The 24,381-nt window shown below is 32.4% G+C and overlaps 3 protein-coding genes across 3 annotated transcripts; 1 reads left to right on the top strand and 2 right to left on the bottom strand.

Annotated features, from left to right (window-relative positions):
* Positions 1–2,935: 2,935 nt before the first annotated feature.
* On the bottom strand, positions 2,936–4,975 carry LOC114750199 (uncharacterized). The gene is made up of 2 exons (XM_028938746.1): positions 4,933–4,975; positions 2,936–3,330 (listed from the first exon to the last, which is right to left on the bottom strand). Exons 1-2 carry the CDS (start codon positions 4,973–4,975, stop codon positions 2,936–2,938), a joined length of 438 nt encoding a protein of 145 aa, XP_028794579.1.
* LOC114750195 (pentatricopeptide repeat-containing protein At2g34400-like) lies at positions 4,537–7,913 on the bottom strand. Its single transcript, XM_028938743.1, has 3 exons — positions 6,788–7,913; positions 5,608–6,455; positions 4,537–5,114 (listed from the first exon to the last, which is right to left on the bottom strand). The coding sequence occupies exons 1-3, from the start codon at positions 7,690–7,692 to the stop codon at positions 4,993–4,995; spliced, it is 1,875 nt and encodes a 624-aa protein (XP_028794576.1). The 5' UTR covers positions 7,693–7,913; the 3' UTR covers positions 4,537–4,992.
* A 6,908-nt stretch (positions 7,914–14,821) lies between these two features.
* Positions 14,822–15,582, top strand: LOC114750197 (L10-interacting MYB domain-containing protein-like). The gene is made up of 2 exons (XM_028938745.1): positions 14,822–15,136; positions 15,226–15,582. Exons 1-2 carry the CDS (start codon positions 14,822–14,824, stop codon positions 15,580–15,582), a joined length of 672 nt encoding a protein of 223 aa, XP_028794578.1.
* Positions 15,583–24,381: the final 8,799 nt, after the last annotated feature.

Genomic DNA, 24,381 nt, shown 5'->3' with positions numbered 1-24,381 from the left:
AAATACTAACAAACAATTAATTAGATATATTTAATGTCATTTTTGCATACACGGCTATTGAGTTTTTTTTTTTCCCGGGCAGATCTTTAGAGCTTAGCTGAAAAGTAATAATAGAGAGCAATTCGGCTTGGAAGGGACTCTTATAGTTAAATTTTATTAGTTAATTTTTTTTCCTTCTTAATGCATCTCTGTAAACATCAACCTATTGGGTCCTCAAAATAATTTTATTATTTTTTATCAAAGCAAGTGGGACGAACTCCATTGTCATTTTTTCTTTTTGTTACCCTGTATCACAATAATCACTTATCTCTATGGAAGGGTACCATTCTTCTCATTAATCTTACATGGAGGAAGAAAAATATTGCCTTACACTAGAAGTGTCTCAAATCCTCTCAATGCTGCACAAGAGATAAAGAATTTATTATCCTTCTCTGATTTAGCTTTTAGTCATGATTAGATTAATTCACATCTGGCTTCTAGTAACTATGTGCTAGGACTGTTCACGGGATAGATCGGGACCGGGACAGACCTATCTCGGTTCTGTCCTGATGAACAGTAATGAGACAGAAAATCTGTTCCGTGTCCCGGCCCGTCCCGGTATTGTCTCGGTCCCGGTCGGGATGGGACCGGGACGTCCAGAAGTTTTTTTTTGTTAATTTTTTTTAATAAAATCTGATTTTTTTTAATTATTTTTTTTGGGCTTAGACCTTATAAAAACATCTTTTTATTTTTTTTTATTTGTTTGGGCACTCTTAAACAAAAGCCCAAGATATTACATATAATAGTCATTAAAAACTCTAAACAAAAGCTTTTAACACAATAAAAACTTGCTAAAAATTCTAATCATCAACAAATATAAAAACTCTAATTAAACTATTTACTAGATAACAAGTAAATATAATGTTTTTCAGCTCCAAAAAAAAAAAATTCTGTTTTTAATATAAAATTTATTTAACTAATTTTTTTAATATAAAACTTATTTAACTAATTTGATTGGATTAAGAAAATTGGTAAGTTAATTAATTATAAGAAATATGACATATTTTTTTTAAAACATCATAACTATTTTTCCTAATATCCTTTCTTCCTCTTCTATTTAATTACAGTTCAAGAGACATCTATAACAGTAATTTAGAAAAAATTAATAAATATAAAAAATAAGTCATATATTTAAGACCAAAATTAATTTAACAATTAGGTTTTATATTAAAAATCGAAAGAGCATGTATATATATATAATGCTGCTGTTAATTTTATTAGAAAAACTGCAATACTCCTGTCATTAAATATATAAACAACATTATCAAAAAGTTATTGATTCAGATGGCAAGCCGTCTCATTCCTGACACAAAAATGAACATGAGTTTGAATCTTGAATTTTTTAACTTCTGTACATGATGAAAATACGAATAATAATTATTTTTACTCTAAATCTATCATTCATGCAAATCAAATTAAAATCTAGGCGATAACCTGTTTTATTTTAAATTCCTTATCCTGTATGTACATAATTAAATTTATTTACGGCTCCCCCGGCCTTCTCAAGTGTCAGTTATCAAATCCACACTACCATAGTTCCATATAATAGTCTCAAATCTTAAAAAAATATGAAAAATGATATTATATAAATAGAATAAAAAATTTAAAAAAATTTTAAAAAAAAGAACCAGGACGGGATGACCCCATCCCATGTCCTGTCTCGTCTCGTCTCTTTTTCGTCCTGTCCCAAAAAATTTTGGGACGGGTCGTCCCGTCCCAATAAGACTGGGACCGGAACAGGCCGACCGGGATGGACCGGCCTTGAACACCCCTACTATGTACTGCATCCGAACCTAGTCATTGATACTAATGATTGGATCATACTGCTACATATAGCCAAAAGCAAGAAGTGTGTTCTTCTTTGTTATTCTTGGGTGTGTTTTCAAGATCAATCTCTCTAATATTTTTTATGGACCTGAAGACAGAAAAAATGATAATCTATTCAATTGTAAGTATTTTCGTTCCACTCTTTCATGAATCATTAAACCCCTCTTATTTTCTAGTGAATCCCTATCACTACAACTCTTGGTGTCACTTGAGCAATTTGCTCAAGTGGCTAATCAAAGGATAGGCATAGGAAATGCTGTCTTGGAAGATACTTTGGCCTTTCTCCCTTTATTTACTAGTTTCGATACAGTAGTGGTTATTTCCTCCTCATTGAAGCTGCTAATTTATTTTCCTTGTTTCTTTTGACATTTTCTTTACGATGTACTTTATCTTTGGGTTTTAGTGTTATTTGGCCTTTTTACTTTTTATTTTAAAAAAAAGTGCTTATATTCCCCTAATAAATGTGAGAAAGGTTAATACTCGAAGACATATAACCTTTTTTTGTAAAAGTTGTTATTATTTTTTTCCGTGATAAAATCCAAATTTTCATGTAGGTGAAATTGAAATCTTCTTATCCTTGTCTCTTTTGCAAATGAAAGTTACCTCAGCATTTTTGCATCTTTAAAACACATCAATGAAATTTACCTCAACAATTTTGCATCTTTAAAACACATCAATGTTATCATACACAAATTTGTTGAAGGGTATTCTCGTTCAATTCTAATTAGTGGTACCCTGCAAAAGGATATTTATTCATTGTTTCAATTTTTTACCCAGTGATTCTCTCTATAAAACTAATGTTTTATTAATTCTTCATTCCTCTAGGTTCTATTATACTAATATAATTTTCTCATTTTATGTAATTCATCCTTTCTATTTAAATATTTGTAATATACTATCTCATGTCTTTAATATAAAAGTTAGTTGACTAATTTGAGTAAATTAAGGAAATTTGGTAACTTAATTATTTGTAATAAATAGGTGTTATCTTTCCTAAAATATCCTTATTAATTAAGTGTATTGGCTAGAAATATTTTTTTTATATATATATATAATAAAAGACTCCTCATCAACATTCTGCATGACCGCTTATGGTAATATTACGATCCGAATCCAGGATGGGAACCAACCCAAGGGGAGCTATAGAAATAAAATGAAAACCACGCAGAGCATCCAGTCCTGCTTTTGCTAAATAATCCGCAGCTTTGTTGGCCTCTCGATTCACGTACTCAATTCTAACACTCCAGCCCCTGTTAAGAAGAACTCTAACTTCTTTAAGAACATTGAAGTCAGCATGGCTCTCATCCAATTCCAAGTTAAGTAACTCAATGGCGTTTGTCGCATCAGATTCCAGAATTACTTGACGGTGGCCATCGGCCCACAGCTCTGCTGTCAGTGCGTCCCCTTCATCAAGTCTATAAATGAAGCCCTGAAGAAATTCTCCATCTCGGTTTCGAATCAATCCTTCACGTCGAGATAAATATGAAAGACAAAATAGATCAGAATTTTATATTTAAAATCAAAATAAAAATCAAATGAGTTTTTATATTAAAGTCTGGAGGTAATAATTTACAACTTTTTATAATGATATCTATAATTCCAGTAAAGTCATTAACAAATATTAGTAAGCATATAACCTTTTGGGATTTTTTCAATATTCGTGGCGTGAATGACAATTTTTTTAAAGGTACTTACAACTCCATTAACCACATTTATCACATATTTTTTAAGTTCCTAAATGGAGATTTTTTCAACACTTGTAATATGATTGCCAACTTTTATAAAAATATTCACAACTTTATTAACATCATTAATCACATTATATGGCAGAGTTTTAAATTAATATTATTAATTTAATACATATTTTAATTTAATTAAATAAATGCATATTAAGTATAGAATGTCGTCAATGGTGTTAATATAGTTGGGAATATCATTATTACAAGGGTCTTCCATCGCTACCTTTTCTAAGTTTAAAAGGAGAATTGGATGACCAATAATGATATAACTAACCGAACAGCCATCAGATGTGCGTGGAAGCAAGAGATAAGAGAAATAAAATCTTGCTAATTGCCAACGCAAGAAGATTACAGCATAATTCACCCTAGAGCTTGGCCGATTTATGCTGAGAAAATAGCTACCCTCTTTGGTTACCCTATAGCATAATTCAACGAGGAGACAAATTGTGATCAGAAAGTAATGAAAACTTCATATCAATGACTGGAATGAATACATCAAAGGGATGTCATGGAACATGTCTTTTTCTCTAGAGTCGGTAACTACAAATGTTATTGTAAGGTACACATTTTCGACAGCACAAAACCTTGACCATTATCATGGTATAAAATAGCATACAACCGGTTCTCAGTCCTGACAATCCACTAAAGCTCAGGATGCAGGAAGGAAAAAAAAATGATGTTATTACCATATATACAGGGCCGCACAAGAAAACGATGGTGATAATGCAGATTAATATGAGAAGAACGTACTGCCACATGTTCCCCTTAGTACTAGCATTCAATCCAGTTTCAGCTTGACGATATCATGTGGTCTGGCCTGGTCTTGTACATGAAGACATTACATGCTAAACTATTGTTTATTGAACCACGTCCCTTTCCTAGCAAAACTCTTTACAAATGATCACATATAGCATCATCTAATTGGCTTTTATGAAGCTGAAATGCCGGGTTAACCTAGGCTCCACAGCTGCATTGCATACCTGCCCACTTGAAGCATAAATATAACCAACGTTACTCCATTATTGTTTGTTCATATCAGCTGATGTACCGCTGCGAGTAATATAATCTCCTTTCAGTCTTGCTTTTGCCTAGCTCTGTGAATTCCATTAGCATCTTCAAGGATTCCCCAAGAAATCTTGCCCTTTTCACATGCATAAACGATGTCGTTCAAATACATCAAGATGAAAATATTGCTGTTTTGTAAATGATCTTCCCCTTCCAACCTCTCAACCTTTTTCTCTCTTTCGTAATGGAACAAAGCGGCAAAGCAGGTTACCAAATCTTCACTCTTCAAAAGATACAATTTTGGTTTGCAACCGCTACTTGCCCTGCTTTTCGTCTTCTGTTCCAGAAGTAAAATCAATATCCATGACAATGGTTACTGCTCTTATACCTCAAGTTCCTCAGCTGGGCCTGATATCTCGAGGTTGTTCAATCCAGCTTCGCATAGAATTGTTGATTCTAGTGCAGTTTCACAAAGCGCGTTGTTGCCATCACATTCATTTGATCCTGAATAAGATGGGAGAGAAACAGGCGTCTGAGGCGGATATTTAGATCTTTAAATATCTCATTTTAAGCCCAGGTTGAGGTCAAAGGAAATTGAAAATCATAACAAAATCCAATATGTGGCTTACCATTAATTGTAGCATGCGTTTTCAGATCACACTAACTGGATAAAACAAGTCCACCGTAATTTTTTGGTCGAGAGCACCATGGATAAAACAAGTTTGAAAACCCTCTACAATCACTTACAAAAAGTGTTTTTATGCAAGCCGTCATACTTACCTTATATATCGTAAAATCACTTCTAAAAAGCTAATTTAAACACCCCTGTAAATCATATTATCTAACCTCTTGGTCTTCAAGATAAACAAAAGCCACATTCCTAGCTCCTCATGCAGCTATTCACTAATCTTTGGAACATATCCTTCTTGTTTCAGATCATCATAGAGCAAATAAAGAATTTCATAAATATCATTAGAATCTTGATGCAAACCATCACCTGCGAGAAACTCATGAAGTTGATTCTTGATCTCAATCCAGCTACAACCAGGAGTTTTAAAGATGCCCTTCTGTCTCATCAACATTCTCATCCTTGCAGAATCATCCCGCCTATTCGAATTTTCATATATTTTTGATGAAATAATATAGTTCCCAGAATTCTGAGGATCCAACTTCAGAAGCAGCTGCATAACCTGTTCGCCTATTTCTACATTTTTGAGCTTTCTGCAGGCACTAAGTACAGAACCCAACACAACCTTGTCTGGCTTTTCAGGCATTTTCTCGATGAGATCCCAGGCTTCATATAGATGGCCAGCACGTGCCAGAAGATCCACCATGCAAGAGTAGTGCTCAATTTTTGGAATCAATCCAAACAATGTGCTCATCATATCAAACAGTCTATAGCCTTCGTGGACAAGGCCTGCATGCACACATGCAGAAAGCAACCCAACAAATGTTATATCATTAGGCTGCACAGAGCCACCTTCTCCTGCCATGAGTTCAAACATCGACAGGGCTTCCTTGGCTTTACCATGAGACGCAAGAGCAGATATCATTGCATTCCAAGAAGCCTCATTTTTTCTGGGCATTTCATTAAAAACTTTCAGTGCATCCTCTAAACTCCCACACTTAGCATACATATCAATCAATGCAGTGGCTACAAAAATATCATATTGCCATCCCTTTTGTGAAGCATATTCATCAATATTTTTCCCCAAATCCAAAGCCCCAATGGAGGCACACGCTGACAGCACCGCTGATAGTGTGATTTTATTTGGATCAATATGTTCCTCTCTCATGCCATGAAATAGCATAATCGCTTCATCTGCCATTCCACTTTGAGCATATCTGTCACAATCAATTAGCAGAAAAATTAGATAGAAAAATTGAGATAAAAATTCACGATATTAATAAGAATAAAATGTTATCTCCATTTAGTCCAAGATGCATATCCATACACCACTGTGTAAGCTGATGCTCATGCAATGATTTTGGTTTACTTGTTCAGACAATGTTGCCAAAGTACTAGCAAGTCATTTGATGAGAATAAATCACATGAAGTCTGATATGAAAATGTGAATGACCAAATTGTTTGTTAGAAATAAGATAGAAGTAGAGAATAATCAAACCCAACCAAATGATAGAACTAATTAATGAACAAGTTTAATGACAATACTTACCCTGTTATCATGGCATTCCATGTGATGATATCTTTCTTAGCCATACTGTCAAATGTCCTTCTAGCAGATGCCAAATCACCACACTTTGCATACATACTAACTAAAGCAGAACCTATATAAGAGTTCACAGTCATTTTGTGTCTCACGACAAACTCTTCTACCAACCTCCCCAAATCTAAATTTCCTAGCTCTCCACAGGCGCCAAGAACGGAGACTAGAGTCATTTCATCAGGTTCAAACCCAGCATCCCTCAATTCCCCAAATAACTCCACTGCTTCCTTTGCATAACCCAGTTTTGAGTATCCTGAAATCAAGGAGTTCCATGAAACCAAATCTTTCTCACTAATTTCATCAAACACCTTTCGTGCATAACCCAGTTCATTACACCTGGCATACATGGTTATCAATGAATGACTTATGTAACTATCAATGTTTAACCCAAATTTAATCACAGATGATTGGGCGGCACGGCCATGATTAATCTCCAAAAGGTTAGCACAAGCAATGAAAAAAAACGGGAACGTGAAATTGTTGGGCTTTATGCCCAAGAACCTCATCTGGTAATAGAAGTGCAGAACAAGAGGGTACTCATGCCATGTGGTGGCTAACCCACGAATCATGACATTAAAGGCGTAGTCATTGGGTTCAGAGATTTGAGAGAAAAGAATAGAGGCGTAGGTGAAGTCTTTGAGGTCAATGCTTTTCGAAAGTAAATGGTTGGGTTTGTGAATTGAATTCACAATCATTTGGGCATGAATTTGTCGAAAGGGTTTAGTGAATGAACATTTTTTCAAAAGAGATAGCAGCTTTTCAGGAAGGAATTCTGAGTGACCTGGTAGTACAGGGGTGATTTCCAAACTGAGATGGCGGGAAAACAAGTGCGAGTGAGCTCGGGTTTTGAGCATTATCAATTGCTGAAGTTAAAATTGATCAGCAAGAGACAGAAACACAAAAGCTGATTGGGAAGCAATCAACTATACAGCCAGCATCACTTCCCAAAAAGAATATTTAGATACGTGAAACGAACCAGCAATATAGTTTTGCTAGAGATTCAAGTTAACCTGTTACAGCGTTAGTCTTATTGAGATGAGGAGGAGGGACAATTGTGTTCTCTGAACCGGAAGCAAAGTAGTTCCCAGTGCAACACAAAGCTACAAGAATGAAGAAGCGTCTCCACCATCCATTGATTGGTGTTTTTCGGCCGCCGCTTCAACACTTTCTCTCCACTATTCCCCGCCGTAGCCGAAAGCCCAATACCGAAGACGAATAGCCGGGACCCAGTAAAGCCCAATAATGTTACTTGAAAATACAAGTTCCGTTTTTCTGTTTCAGCCTAATGGCGCAGGTTCTGTTAGAAGCCGCCTTAAGAGCAAGAAAAGGTGCTTGCTATGCCCATATGAAACTAATGAGACTCTTCCGACTTCGGGAGACAAGACCAATTAAGGCGCGCGAGCTTAAGCTCACGGGCTCAGACGGCCGGCAAACCATATATTTTCAAAGAAACAAAAATAAAATAATAAAATTTACTTAATTACAATTGAGGTTTAGTCAAGGGAGAATTAACGTGAGATCTAAAAAAACGAAGATAATTATTAAAAAATCTTAATAACAAGTGAGCAGTTGGATTTGAGTAGATTGAAAAAGGAGATACAGTCTTGGCAAATATGGTACTTTAGGTTCTTTAAATTTTGTATATGACGTAGCTATAGAAATCAATGCTGCTACTTATGTATCTTTTAGAAGTTGGTTAGCTGCCTCCTATTTTATTCTAGGATTTTTCTTTTTTGTAGGTCATTTACAGCACATAGGAAGAGCTCGCGCAGCTGCAACATGATTTGAAAAAGGCATTGATAGGGATTTTGAACATGTTCTTTCCATGACTCCTCTTAATTGAGACATGAGATCTAATGTTTGAAATAGGAATAATTTTTATTTCACCATATATGTTGAGTTGAGTGGAGCATGTCATATTAAAAAAGTACTCCATTTTCTTCTCTTTTCAACTCATTTATGTGTAATCTTTTTGTTTTTGGGCTCGACTATACCACTACATAGTTAAGCCATTCCTTTTAGAAAATCAACTGAGCCAATCAAAACTAATAAAACAAAAAAAAAATCCATTCACCGAGCAAAAAGAGAAAGAAGGATTTGAATTCTTGATAGTTCTTTGTTTTGAATTATACTGGTTTTTAAGACCAAAGCTATCAACTCCTCAGTCATCTCTCTGAAAGATTATTTCTATTTTATCATATTCCACCGAATAGAACATGACCATATGAGTTGATATCCTTCGTATAGATGGGAAAGATATTCCCTATGAGGCTATTTTTTATCTACATATGCGTGTGTGCAGGATTCAGCATGCCCTTTTATCAAGTGAAAAAGAAAAATACCCTTGATCCATGCCCAAAAAGGGGTGGTAATTGGACATTCATGGTAAAACCCCCTGTGATACATTTTTTTATTACAAATTTGCTGTCAACAAAGGGATCAAATGGTTTGATAAGGCATCAAATGGTATAGTTCTTTTGTTAATAAATTGGAGGAATAGACACATGACTATTACTCTTCTAATCCTATTTATAAGGTATTTTTAACATGTTTTACACAGACTAAGAAAAACCTTAAACTGTATTAATTCTTCATTAAAATATAGCAACTTTTCAACTTTACCTCTATTTAATATATACACCTTTCAAAAAAAAATAATTATCTACATTATAATAAATGAAGGGCAATATGGTACATTCATCGTAAAAATTTAATGAAGTAACTTATAAATAGGACAAAAAAAATCTTCTCTCTTTATCCTATAAATAAGACTAGAGGAGTGCTTTTCAATTGGCTATTTTTGCATTAATTGTTGTTTTATCAATTTTACTGATTGGTGTACTTGTTGTATTTGCCTTTCTTAATGGTTGGTTTAGTAACAAAAATGTTTATATTTTCTGATACATCATTATGGATTGGGTTAGGCTTTCTAGCAGGTAAGTTCTTATTTCCTATTTAGGAACTTGTCAATATAAGCTGCCAGTTATATGGGACTTTTTTGTAAATATATTTCTTCTTTAAAATGTCATTGCGATTCTCCCTTTAATCAAAGACAGGTTTTTTTTTTTTTTTGGGTCTGAACTCAAAGATAAAAAGGTTATACCCCAGCAACAGAACGCATCCAATTAGTCAGTAACATATAAATTCGATTTTACCATTATTCATGAGGTCCTAAGAAATAGCATTATCCATAAACTAAACACTGATTAAATGCTCACGGCAAAAATTTAAGTGCAATTAACAAGCAACACTAATTCAACTTATGAATTACATGAACTGATGAACAAAAATATCAATATCAAAGCGGACCTAAATATAAGACTTTTGTTTTAAATTTTTTTCTCAAAATATCTCTATTGATATAAAAAGTTTCGACCAAGAAGTGGTTTTAATTCACATGATTAACGAATGTAGTTTGAAAAAAAGTAACATATATTTGCACCAATAAATTTTAATGGTTGGTTTAGTAACAAAAATGTTTGTATTTTCTGATACATCATTATGGATTGGATTAGTCTTTCTAGCAGGTAAGTTCTTATTCCCTATTTAGGAACTTGTCAATATAAGCTGCCAGTTATATGGGACTTTTTTGTAAATATATTTCTACTTTAAAATGTCATTGCGATTCTCCCTTTAATCAAAGACAGGTTTTTTCTTTTTTGGGTCTGAACTCAAAGATAAAAAGGTTATACCCCAGCAACAGAACGCATCCAATTAGTCAGTAACATATAAATTCGATTTTACCATTATTCATGAGGTCCCAAGAAATAGCATTATCCATAAACTAAACACTGATTAAATGCTCACGGCAAAAATTTAAGTGCAATTAACAAGCAACACTAATTCAACTTATGAATTACATGAACTGATGAACAAAAATATCAATATCAAAGCGGACCTAAATATATTTAAATCACAAGATGTAATAATCATCACGATAATTCATACATGATCAGTAAGAAATCTTCAAATCATAGATTAATGAAAGAGAAAGGAATGAAAATGAATTCAGAATCCGTAACAAGCATATATATCTGTGTGTGTGCGCGCGCGCGTGAGTGTGTGTGTGACCAAGACCTATGGATTGCACTGAATTGGATTGACTTGAACAGAAAGGAAAATCAAACTCCTCTCTCAAGCTTCAAGGCTCACACTGATCAAATCCATGCTTTCAGCAGCTAACCTTCCTGTCTTATCATGTATCAAGCTACCACAAAAAGTCCATGATAAAGCGGATAGCCTATGTCTTGATTTTTTCTAGGGATCCAATGGGAACAAGAATCATATTCACCTAAAGAATAAAAACTCTCTCTTTCAACCAGTTGACCATGGTGGCTTCGGGTTAAGACCAAACAAACGCATTAACCAGTCTCTTTTAGCTAAAAATGTGTTGCAAATACTTACTCTTGAGCCACCAAATTGGTTTGCTCCAACTTTGGAGGTCAAATATGTTGATTTTTATCAAAAGAATTTGCCATTGAAACCTTAAAATGCATCTTGGATCTGGAATGGGCTTCTGGAAAACTCTAGCCTCATATTCCTTTAAATCATTACCTTTGGTGGCCTATGCATTCAAGTTCCACTTTAGTATTTAATTTACTAAAGGTCAAAGATTTCATAATGCATAATTCTTTCAATTAGAATCCTTACCGTTGGAACTTACCTCTACTCAGAACTTTGCATCCTAGTCAGGTTAAAATCTACATTAATGCAGTTATCACAAGATAACTTTGATTTTCTTCTGAAGAGAATTATAATCTTGGTAATGATATTTCTATTGCTGTGAAAGGTTGGTCTGTTTTATTGCAAAAGAAGAAAATTAAGAAGGAGGTGACAATGCTTGTCACTGTCTTACATCAGGGAAAGCCAGTCCAGGAGTTCAATTGTAAATGAAAATTTGCTGATCCGCAGAGCTTCAACGGGCCGTAATGCGTAAGGAATGTTCTCATCTGGATTGTGAGCAATAGCAAATAGGTACAAGAAGCTACACCTCACTTACAATTGATTTGCTGCTGTAAGATGTACTTCTAATATCTTAAATGTAAGATTTATTTTGTAGTGTAAGTACATTTAAGACCAGATGAGTGGTTTGTGGATCTAAGATGAATTCAAGGGAGTGCAGAAAGCGCGTTAGGTAATGAGATCAAGGAATTCCAGGTATTTTCCCCAGTGTTTCTGTTTTGGGGGTGTTTGGGTGATTGCCCAAATCATGGTTTGGGAAAAAATTACCCAAACACCCATCAATTTTTTGAAACCATGGTTTACTTATCAAAACCAAGGTTTTGTAATAAGCAAAAAAAATTTGCTTTTTGAACAGTTCTCCCCCTACCCCCTACAGTATTTTTTTTTGGTTGAAAACAATTATTTATTTTTCTAAAAACATAATCTTATATTTTATAATTATATATACACATATTAACAATTACTACATCATGTCTTTAATATAAGACATCATTTGACTTTTATTTGGTCCTAAATATAAAACCTCAATCTACTTTATTTCTCATATTTGTCTATCTTTTTTCAAGTTATAACCAATAAACTTGATTAATAGGGATATTGTAGGAAAAGCAACACCTGTTTATTACAAATAACTAACTTAACTTATTTTTTTAATCTACTCAAATTAGTCAACTAACTCTTACATTTAGAACTGGATATAGTAATTAATATATGTTTTTATACATTGTTTATTATGTTGGCAAAAAAAATTAATAAATTTATTATTCCAATCTTTAATGTAGAACCTAATTGGAGAGTTAATATTGGTCTTAAATGTAAGATTATTATTCCGATCATTAATGTAAAACCTAATTGGAGAGTTAATATGTAGACAAGGTCTTAATACCTTCATCAATAGAATCTTCATCTCACATGGCTCGGTTTCGTGACTCCATAAGAGATCAAATTGTTTACTATATACAAGAATAGTCATGTCCTTTTTATTTTCTTTTTTCTTTTCAGATAATGTAATGTGTTGTTAAAAAAACTACTTGGACAAATATATTTCGTTGCAACCTCTATTATTAAGACAATTAATATGAAAATTTTTTTTGTGGTTATTTAATTTTGTGAAAAAAAATTATGGGATTTCATTTTTAAAATTTTTAAGAAATAATAATATTTTTTTTACAAAATAAATCATTTTCCTAAAAACATATTTAATTATTTTATTAAAATATATACACATTAATTTTTTATTATTTATATTATATATGCCTTATTTATTATGTTGTCAAAATATATATTATTAACAAATTTATTACTTCAAATAAACATATATTATGAAATATATCTTATATGTAATTATCATTTAAACTTATGTTCTTTTTAGTAATTTCTACATATCAAAAAGCACTTTTGACAACAATTATCCAAACACTCTCACTTTATCAGAATCACTTTTTTAGAAAATCTATTTTTTTAAAATCTATTCTCTTCAAAATCTAGGGGGTGTTTGGCAAATGGGCCAAAAGTGATTCTGGGCTCCAAACCTTGGTTTAGAAAATAAGATTGCCAAACACCCCTTTTTTTTTTAAAACCTTGGTTTCTGCCAAAACCTTGGTTTTGGCCAGCAAAACCAAGGTTTTCGATGAAGCAAAAAATTGTCGCTTCTCATGCGAACTGATCGATGGAGCTAATAATTGGAGCAGTCAGAAGCTCCAACGGCGACCTTGACCACTCTGCCTCTTCTCCCATTTCACCGAAATACTCTGCCTCTTCTCCCATTCCACCCGTCGCCGACCGACCGAAATACTCTGCCTCTTCTCCTATTCCACCCGTTGTCTTCGACCGAACTTCTAGCCCCAGGTGAGATCGTGTTGAGCTCGTGATTTTCGGCCCTGGTGAGGTGTTTACCAGCTTCGCAACACAAGATCCCGTGCTGAGTTCCCCGATCGATTCATCCATTCTGATAGCTGCGTTTTTCAGTTCGTCCAGTCGGCATGTTTTCCATGAGCGAGGCATCCTTACCGGTAAGAAAAATATATTTTATCCCAAGAAAAAAGCATATCTATCGGATCCCATTCGTTTGCCGTCGACGTGTCTGAAATTTCGACCGAACTTCTGGCCACAGGTGAGATGGTTGTGAGCTCGTGAATTTCGGCCTTGGTGAGGTGTTTAGCAGTTTGGCAACAGAAGATCTCGTGCTGGGTTGGCTGATCCATTCTTCCATTTCTGATAGCTGCAGTGTGCGTTTCGTCCAGTCAGGTAATTTCTCCCCTTCATTTGTGATCTGATGCAATGAAGTATCAATTTTGGCTTCATAAAATAAAAGTGTGTCCAAGCGAGTCCGGTCCCCTTTTTCTTGTTCGTGTTTTCCATGAGGAGGCATCTTCTTCACGCCTTTGAGCTGGACACCGGAAAAAATAAAACAGGGGAGACAGTCGAACGGAAAAATATAAAACAGGACACCGGCGGTAATGGGTAATCGGACTCCACCGAGGAATGGATCAGATAAATGAACGCGCCGTCTCCTTCATGCATTTGCGTTGGTGTTGGGGGCGGCTTATTAGTATTATAAATATGTTTAGGATTTTCCTGATTATTTGAGATTTTTATCTCTATTTCGTTACTTAGCAGGACTTTTTATTTTCACTGATTCTGAAATAAAAGCTGGTACTACAAGAAATGAAATATCTAGGATGGTTATCCTGTGGCAGTGTTTGGTTTTCAACTGTGTTTATTTCTTGATGATGTTAAATGACCCACAATGTCTCAAAAAGCAAACATGCTAAATGAAGTCATATTTTCGGTCTTGCTTTCATTGTAGCATATGGATTCCTGCTTCTATGGTTTACATAACAGTATAACACTTTTGGTTGAGTAAGATCCTTTGGTTGAAGTCAAACGGGCCTTGATGATGCCCCTCATACTCAAACTTGTTAAATACTATACTTGTTATATCATATCTCTTGGACTGAATGGCATGCTTTTTGGGTTGAACTTGTGATGACTAAAGTGTTGTAATTGGTCTATAGTATAATGAGTAAACAAACTGGCAAAGCTTCATGGGATATAAGAACCACAAAGGTTTTTATTGACCTGTGCATTGAAGAAGTTGGAAAAGGGGGAAGAAAAGGAACTAGCTTGACAAAACCTGCTTGGACAAGTCTTGTGGACAGCTTCACTGCAAAGACTGGGAGAGTCTATACGAGAATCCAATTGAAAAACAAATATGATACCCTGCGAAAGGAGTGGCAGTTATGGGATAGGCTGCTCCGTGAGACCGGTTTAGGATGGGATGCCGAAAGGAATACTGTTAGTGCCCCTGATGAATGGTGGGAGAAGAAAATAGTGGTAATGGTTTAACTTTATTTGAGTTTATATTTTCTCACATGTTAACATTTTTTGTATAATGTATTATATTTTTGGTGTTGAATGCGCAGGAAGTTCCTGGCTACGAGAAATTTAGAGAAAGAGGGCTTCAGTTTCAGGCTGAATTGACTCAACTCTTTGGGTCTGTAGCTGCAACTGGACCACAGTCATGGGCACCTTCTTCCATGACACTTCCAAGCGAAGGAGTTCCTAAAGATGATATGGAAGAAGGGTCTGGAGATAGTGATGAACTTTTAGGAGCACCAACTGGCATAAGCGGGGAGTTTAATTCGGTCACATTCAATGACAATAGTGGAGGAAGTGGAGGCAACACTGGGATGAGACAGGAAACCATTCGTGGGGGTAGAAGCACAGGTGGCAGTCGACCTAGTAGCTCATTAGGGGTTAGAAAAAAGGTGAATCCATGAAGAAGAAACCCACTACCACTATGAAAATAGCAGATGCACTAAGCAGGATAGCTCAAGCAAATGAAAATGACTCTCAGCGTGAACATGAAGAGATTTCAGAAGCACGTGCTAGGAAGGCAGAAGAAGAAGCACGTGCTTATGAGACGTCAATTGCCGGAGTCATGGAGCACCTTAATGAAGTTGATGAAGTTACTGATGATCCTGATCTGTTTGGCCGGTGCACAACACTCCTCATGGACAAGCCAGCTGCAAGGGAGATGTATGTGGCTCTGAAGAACAAGAGGGAAAAACTCCTGATCTTCTTGAAGCATGCAACCAAGGATTGAGACTTCATTTGTGTTGCTTATCATAGTATTTGACTACTTTTTATGTTGCTTAGAAGATGACTGTGATAATTTGTGTATATTTTTAGGAATTATGTAACCAGCACTATTGTATTATGTGACTTTCAAATTCTGTAGGAATTAAAGAACTTATTTTCTTGTTAAATGTTTAGTAGTTTCATATCAAGGTTTCTAAATTTTATGTCTATGTGCACAGGACAAGACAAAAAATGGCTGATGAAATTAAAATTGCGGAAAAGTATCGTAAACGACGGAACAAACGGGTTAATCAAGTTGCAGTAGCGGTTGGTGGATATGCTTCTCTTCATTTGTGTAAAGAGCCCCAGCATACAAGTATTTATACAGGTAAGGCATGGGTAAGGGATGTTTTACAAGGCCATTCCACCCGTTGTTATAATATGTTTAGGATGGAAAGGGAAGTGTTTTTCAGTCTTTGCACCGAATTGCAACAACACGGTCTAAGGGAAACTAGAAATGTTGGGATACATGAAATGGTTGCAATGTTTTTAAATACTGTTGGCCATGCGCTTAGTAGTAGGATGCAGCAAGAGAGATTCCAACATTCAGGGGAGACAATTAGTAGACATTTTCATAATGTCTTATTGACATGCTGTAGACTTGCTATGTCCAATATCAAACCAAAAGATCCAACATTTCAGCATTTGCATACAAAAATACGACCCGGTGGTCGATACTGGCCCTTTTTCAAACATGCTATTGGAGCAATTGATGGAACACATATTTCATGCATTGTTGATGTAACTGAGCAAACAAAATTTATTAATCGAAAAGGAAGAGTGACGCAAAATGTAATGGCGGTTTGTGATTGGGACATGTGCTTCACTTTTGTATTGGCCGGATGGGAAGGTAGTGCACATGATGCTCGTATATTTGACCACGCCCTCACAACTCCTTCCATGAACTTTCCCCATCCGCCTCAAGGTATATTTTAAATTGCTACAATTTAATTTATTTATGCTTAACTATTAGAAAACAAAGTTTATTAACACCAATCATATATTTCATGTAGGCAAATATTATTTGGTCGATGCTGGCTATCCGACACCCATGGGATATCTTGGTCCCTACAGACGTGAACGCTACCATCTCCCTGATTTTCGAAGGTCATCTGCATTTGAAAATGACAATGAGGCGTTCAATTATTTGCACTCAAGTCTACGGAGCACTATTGAAAGAACTTTTGGAGTTTGGAAGAGTAAGTTTGCAATTTTAGAAAACATGCCAAGCTATGACTTTCCAACACAGGTTCAAATTGTTTGTGCAACGATGGCCATACATAACTTCATTAGATCAACATCCATTTCTGATCCTGGTTTCACTCAATTTGAACAAGAAGGTTCTTATGCAGAAGAAAATAATGATGATGATGGAGTTGGATCTTCACATATACCTTCATCAATAGAATCTTCATCTCACATGGCTCGACTTCGTGACTCAATTAGAGATCAAATTGTTCACTATATACGAGAATAGTCATGTCCTTTTTATTTCCTTTTTTCTTTTCAGATAATATAATGTGTTGTTAGAAAAAAAGAGTACTTGGACAAATATATTTCGTTGCAACCTCTATTATGAAGACAATTGATATGAAATTTTTGTGTGTGGTTCTTTAATTCTGTCAAAAAAAAATTATGGGATTTCTTCATCTTTAAAATCTTTAAGAAATAATCATATTTTTTTGTTGGCAAAATAAATTATTTTACGAAAAACATATTTAATTATTTTATTAATATATATACGTTTTAATTTTAATTATTTTATTAATATATATTATTTATTAATATATATACATATTTAATTATTTTATTAAATTATTTTGCAAAAAAATATTTATTTATTTTATTAATATATATACGTATTATTTTTTTATTAATATTTTTTATTTATTTCAAATTAACATATATTATGCAATATATCTTATATGTAATTATCATTTAAGCTTATGTCCTTTTTAGTAATTTTTACATATAAAAAAGCACTTCTGACAATAACTATCCAAACACTCTTACTTTATCAGAATCACTTTTTCAGAAAAGCTATTCTTTCAAAATCTATTCTCTCCAGAATCTATTCTCCAGAAGCTATTCTTCAAACCATGGTTTGAGGTTATCCAAACACCCCCTAGTCTCCAGAAACTAATCTCCAAACCATGGTTTTGCCTCATCCAAACACCCCTTTAATTTGCTCTGATTGTAGTTTTTTTCCCCAGTTTTAGACTTTCCCCGTTTCCTATTATTATTTGCTCATTGTAAGACCTTTATTATTTAATCCTATCATTTTGTCTTTTTTATATTAGAAAAACATCTTTAGGAGGAGGATTAGGGATTTAAGGGGGGGAAGTAATAAAGTTAAAAATTATAATATCTCAAGAAGAGACAAGATCAAGACACCCTATTTCATGTCATACTTCGTCTGGTCCCAAGGCAAAAATTGTCCTATCCTGTTTCAACATCAGAACGAGACAAAATAAACACCTCTTAATTTAGACGACTAGATAAATGGATTAAATGTAATGTAGACGGATTTGTTATGGAAGGACAAAATATTGCAGTGTGTGTGGAGACATGCCTAGGATCGCAGGTGGAGAATGGATTGGACGCTAAAGAAACTAGAGAATGGGCTTTACTGCTTGAGATCTTGGCTTAAAGAGTACTGCTATTATTTCTGAATTTGATTCGAAATTGCTCGCTGATTAACTTAATAACGACACGGTATCCGAGTTTGTGTTTTCCTCAGTTTGAGTTTGTATGAAAGAGATGATGCCACATGACTGGTTTGTTCATGCTCAGTATACTTCTAGAACATCAAGTGCGTATGGTTACTGATATTAGTGCAGAGCACAGTCTTTGTAGGACTTAGGCCCTCTCTTTGTTATAATAAATACTATTACTACAGCTTGTCTCTAATGTAACAACTAGTTGTAGGACTAGATTTGATTTTAAATATAAGATCTTAATATACTTTGTTTTAAATTTTTTCTCAAAATATCTCTATTGATGTAAAAAGTTTCGACCAAGAGGTGGTTTTAATTCATATGATTAAAGAATGTAATTTAGAAAAAGTAACATACATTTGCACCAATAACTAATTTAACTAACTGTTTTAATTTATTTGAATTAAAACGTGGCGAGGCAGTTGTGCAAAGACAATATTCAAATTTCAACAACTAAAATCATTAGGCCCTCTTTTTGTTATAATAAAAACTGTTACTACATCTGATTTTTAATATAAGAACTAGTTGTAGGACTTGTTTGATTTTAAGTATAAAATCTCAATATACTTCGTTTTAAATTTTTTCTCAAAATATCTCTATTGATGTAATAAGTTTCTACAAAGAGGTAGTTTCAATTCATATGATTAAAAATAATAGTTTAGAAAAACCAATATATATTGGCACAGATAACTAATTAACAAAGTTTTTTAATTTATTTAAATTAAAACGTGGAAAGCCAGTCATGCAAAGACAATATTCAAATTTCAACAACTAAAATCATTAAAAATGATGGGAAATTATGACTGTTGAAGACTATAGTAATGTAAGGGTGGTTGGCTTTCATGATGCATCATTCGAAGGATAACAAAAAAACAAACCTTGGTCTTTGAGTTCTGAAGAGAAGACTAGAGTATGGATGGTTACGGATGTTAATGCAAGGCGGACTCAGGCCCACTTTTTATTATACTACCTCTACTTTTAAAATAAAAACTAGTTGATTAATTTAAATAGATTAAAAAAATTAGTTAAGTTGGTTATTTGTAATAAGTAGGTATTGTCTTTTTAAAAATATCTTTACTAATCAGATGTATTAACTAAAATTATTATTATCACAAAGATTATCTTAAATAAATAAATAGAAAAGACAAAATATATTGAAATCTTATATTTAAAATCAAAATAAAAGTAAAAAAATTTCTATATTAAGGACCAGAGGTAGTAATAAAAACTATTACTACCTACCATCTTTAATATAAGAGTTAGTTATAGGATTATATTTGGTTTTAAATATAAGATCTCGATATATTATGTTTCAAATTTTTTCCTAAAATATTTATATTGATGTAAGAATTTTTTATGAAGAAGTAATTTCAATTCACATGATTAAATAAGACAGTTTTACACAAATAACTAACTTAACTATTTTTTTAATTTATTTAAATTAAAACATGGAAAGGCAGTTGTCCAAAAACAATATCCAGGAGGTGTTTGGGTAGGAGCAAAACAATGGTTTTAAAAGTGCTTTTATAGTATATGAAGTAAATATATAGAAGAATTTGTCTCGATTTATGAAAAATATCCCAAACACCCCTTCAAATTTCAACAACAAAAATCATTAGGCCCTCTCTTTGTTATAATAAAAACTATTACTATCTTGTCTTTAATATACGAACTGATAGTAGAATTATATTTGATTCTAAATATAAGACTTCAATTTACTTCATTTAAAAAATTTTGAAAAATTTTTTGTTGATGTAAGAAGTTTCTATCAAGAGATAGTTTCAATTTACATTATTAAAGAGAGTAGTTTAAGAAAACCAACATATATTTACACAAATAACTAACTCAACTAATTTTTTTAATTTATTTAAATTAAACCGTGAAAAGGCCGGTGTCCAAAGACAACATTGAAATTTCAACAAACATTTAACATCATTAAAAATGATGGGAAATTATGACTGTTGAAGACTATTGTGATGGATGGGTGGTTGGCTTTCATGATGCATCGTTCAAATTCAAAAGATACCAAAAAACAAACGTTGGTTTTTGACTTTTGAAGAAGACATCATAAACGACCTTGGAAGCATGTGCAGGCAACTTCTTTTTTTTGTTTTTTGTTTTTTTCCCCAAAAAAACACACGCACAAACATTTCAGAAATTGATCAGATTAAATATAAAAGTAAGTTTGTAGGTAAAATATTTTTAATTAAATTAAAAATCAATACAAATGCATCATTTAGTACTCCTTCAGTTTAAAATATAAGCATCAAAGTACTCATTTACCCAATTTGAACAGTTAGTAAAATTGATTAAACATAATAAATATGTAAAAAATATAATTTATTTTCTTAAAACATTCTTATTTATGGAGAAAATGAGTGAGAGAGAGGATGAATGAGGGAAAAAAAAAAGATAGATTAAAGTCAAGCAAAAAAAAAAGGAAAAAGGAGATAAAAGAGAATGAGTGAAAAAATATATGAAAAATATATATAATTAATTATGGGTAAAAATGAAAAAAATGCATTAAATGATTCGATTAATGCTTATGAGAAAACAGACCATTTCAAAGATTTGATACTTATATTTTAAACAAGGAGGAGTATTAAATGATAATATAATATTTATTACATGTTTCAATTTTCATAAAAACCTTTTTCCTTATCAAATAATCTTGAAGAAAAATAAAAAGCAGAATTATATGTAAGTTCCAAATAAGGAATTTACTTACAAGTAAGTCCTATGAATTTGCTAAAGTACCGTTTGGTGCAATTAATTTAACTTATAAAATATCACATGCGTCCCTTGCCTTTAACTAATATTGATCTATCGTTAGCGGATTGACTGTGAACACCAATAGATTACCAATCAGCGGTGATTAATAAAAACAATTTTTCAAAAACATTTCTACTAAAATATTAATATTTTAGTGATATTAATATTTTTAGTAGGGCAAAAAATATTAATACTTTAATATTAATAAATCAGACATAAGCAGATTTACAAGTCAAACTTCTTAAACCTACAATCAACCTGTTCCAGTACTAATACTTACGAGTCAATCTTCACATATTTTCACAAGTACATTTTTAAGATTCACAAGTAAAACTTTCTAAATTTACAAGTCAATATTTTTAAAAATTAGTACTTTAATATTTACAAATCGATCTCTTAGATTTTATGGTCAACCTTGTATATTTACGAGTGAGTTTCTATAATTTTTTTATTCATTATTTGAATTTTACAATTAATTTGTGAGCCAAATTCTTAAATTTATAAATCAAGATTTCAAATTTATAATTCAAGAAGCTAAAAAAACATTTAGGTCTGCCTTGAAACTTGAGAGATAATTTGTAAACGGTGGAAGTTGACTTGGAAATTAATCTGTAAAATTTGAAGAATCAATAAAAAAAATTATGTAAATTAACTTGTAAATAAAAACTTAATTTATGAATAGTAAAATAATAATTTTTTTAAAAAATTTTTACTTGTAAAATTAATAAGTTTGGCATGTAATTCTCAAAACTGTTTTTATTTGTCAATTTGTCAAGCTTGACTTATAAATATTAAAGCATCAATATTATAAAAAGTTATTCATGGTAAAATGTTGTTGGGTAACTAGGGCTGTTCACGGGACAGATCGGAATTGGGACAGGCCCGTCCTGGTTCTGTTCCTATGAACAGTAATGGGACAAAAAATCTGTCACGTGTCCCAATCCGTTCTATCCTGGTCTCGATTAGGACAGGACGGATCCGGGATGGAACCGGGACATCCTGATATATATTTGTTATTTTTTTAAATTTTTTTAATAAAATATGATTTTTTTTAATTATAGCTTTTTGGGCTTAGGCCTTATAAAAACATATTTTTATTTTATTTTTTATTTGTTTGGACACTCTTCAATAAAAGCCCAAAATATTATATATAATAGCCATTAAAAACTCTAAACAAAAACTCTTAACACAATAAAAACTTGCTAAAAATTCTAATCATCAATAATCTCAAATCATCAACAAATATAAAAACTCTAAATAAATATATCTATAGTTCCATATAATAGTCTCAAATATTTAAAAAAATATAAAAAAATAATATTATATAAATAGGATAACAAATTTTTTAAAAAAGGGAACCAGGACAGGACTAGGACGGGACAACCCCGTCCTGGTTCTTTTTTTTGTCCCGTCCCGAAAAATTTTCGAGACGGATTTGTCCTATCCCAATAAAGCCTGGACCGAAACGGGTCGACCGAGACGGGCTGGTCTTGAGCAACCTTGTGGGTAACTATAAGAGGTTTGATTTATATGTGGGCCAAAAAAGAAGTTTGATTTAAAAAATCTTGAAGATTTACTTTGTAAATTTTTTGTTGAAAATATTTTCACAAATTCAGAGTTTTTACTTATACATAAGTTTTTTTAAATTGTGCCTTATTCATTATTTTCTCAACAAAAAAAAAAAAAGCATCTCATCATGTTCATCCAAGGCCTTGCATAAATGTGGTTGATGAATGATATTCTTTTTGTCTTTAAATATAAGACCTAATTAACTAATTTGAGTAGATAAATAATATACTCTTAAAATTTTTATTAATTATTTTGCTCCTTCTCTTACTTGATTATTGTTGGAGGAATATCAAAATGGTTTATTTGGAAAAAAATTGATAAACATATGAAATAAGTCTTATATATAGAACTAATATCAACTCTCTAATTAACTCCTATACTAAAGATTGGAGGAGTCTAATATACTATGAGTAGTATTTTTTTATTTTTATCATAATTTATAATGTTTTTCCTTTATTACAGCAGTCTTAATAACGTCTTGTGTTAAACTAAGACTTTATGAATTAATTTTTATATTTAAAATATATCTTTATTTTATTTCAGATAAAATTAAACACAATGGTTGAACTCTGACATTACTTTGATAAAAAAAAAATTAATAGAATTAACAGAGCAATAATCCTGAATTACATTTATATGACTGATTTGGTGAAAGTACATATAGATTTGTTTCTTTAATTTTACACAAAATTTTATTTTAGTCCCCTAGTTTTTAATTTATTTTTAATTCTTAAATTCTAAGCCGGTTAGCCTTTTTAAAAAAAATACCACAGTGAAATTTTGAATATGGACAAAATATTAACAAATAGTAATATATTAATTTTAATATTTTAAAATGATAATAATTAATGCAAAAAATATCACTTGTTACTATTAAAGAATGAAAATATAGTTTATAAAATTACGAATTAAGAAATTAAACTGAAATTTTGTATAAAATTAGAAAACTAAAATATATTTTGCCGACTAGTTTTTATATATTGAGCTAATCATACTGTGATGCCTCTAACTCTAATTAATATTCTCCTAGTTGTACTTCGAACAAAGTCGTTACATGGATATGATTTAGTGGATAAAATATAAATAATTAATGTAAAACCAATTATCATTTTAATAATCATCCTGCGATCCTAATGGCTTTTGGCAGCTTTATGAGGTAATATGATTTTTTAGTCAGATAAATCTTTTTTTTTTAAAAAAAAAAAATGATCGATTCTGTACATTTTTATTCTACTTTAAATGATGCCAACTGTGGATATCAGAAATGATTTTATATGTTCTATTATCAGAAAGCTTTTTTTCTTTGACAAAAAAAATTGTGTTTTATACTTTAAGTGAAATTAATCTGTACTTATCGAAATTGATTCTATTATGATTATA

Source organism: Neltuma alba, unplaced genomic scaffold (genome assembly GCF_004799145.2).
Source record: "Neltuma alba isolate B1F8T4 unplaced genomic scaffold, ASM479914v2 tig00006350_pilon, whole genome shotgun sequence".
Classification (NCBI taxonomy): domain Eukaryota; kingdom Viridiplantae; phylum Streptophyta; class Magnoliopsida; order Fabales; family Fabaceae; genus Neltuma; species Neltuma alba.
The sequence above is the reverse complement of the archived record's forward strand: the minus strand, read 5'-3'. Positions and strand labels throughout refer to the sequence as shown.

Excerpts from the sequence above, each read along its gene's own strand:
- LOC114750199 (XM_028938746.1), bottom strand. The coding sequence starts at position 4,975 with ATGGATATTGATTTTACTTCTGGAACAGAAGACGAAAAGCAGG. Across the intron at positions 3,331-4,932 it reads AACAGAAGACGAAAAGCAGG|GATTGATTCGAAACCGAGAT; the intron begins GCAAGTAGCGGT and ends CTCGACGTGAAG.
- LOC114750195 (XM_028938743.1), bottom strand. The coding sequence starts at position 7,692 with ATGCTCAAAACCCGAGCTCACTCGCACTTGTTTTCCCGCCATCTCAGT. Across the intron at positions 6,456-6,787 it reads TGGAATGCCATGATAACAGG|ATATGCTCAAAGTGGAATGG; the intron begins GTAAGTATTGTC and ends TGATTGTGACAG. Across the intron at positions 5,115-5,607 it reads ACTTCATGAGTTTCTCGCAG|GATCAAATGAATGTGATGGC; the intron begins GTGATGGTTTGC and ends CATCTTATTCAG.
- LOC114750197 (XM_028938745.1), top strand. The coding sequence starts at position 14,822 with ATGAGTAAACAAACTGGCAAAGCTTCATGGGATATAAGAACCACAAAG. Across the intron at positions 15,137-15,225 it reads GGTGGGAGAAGAAAATAGTG|GAAGTTCCTGGCTACGAGAA; the intron begins GTAATGGTTTAA and ends TTGAATGCGCAG.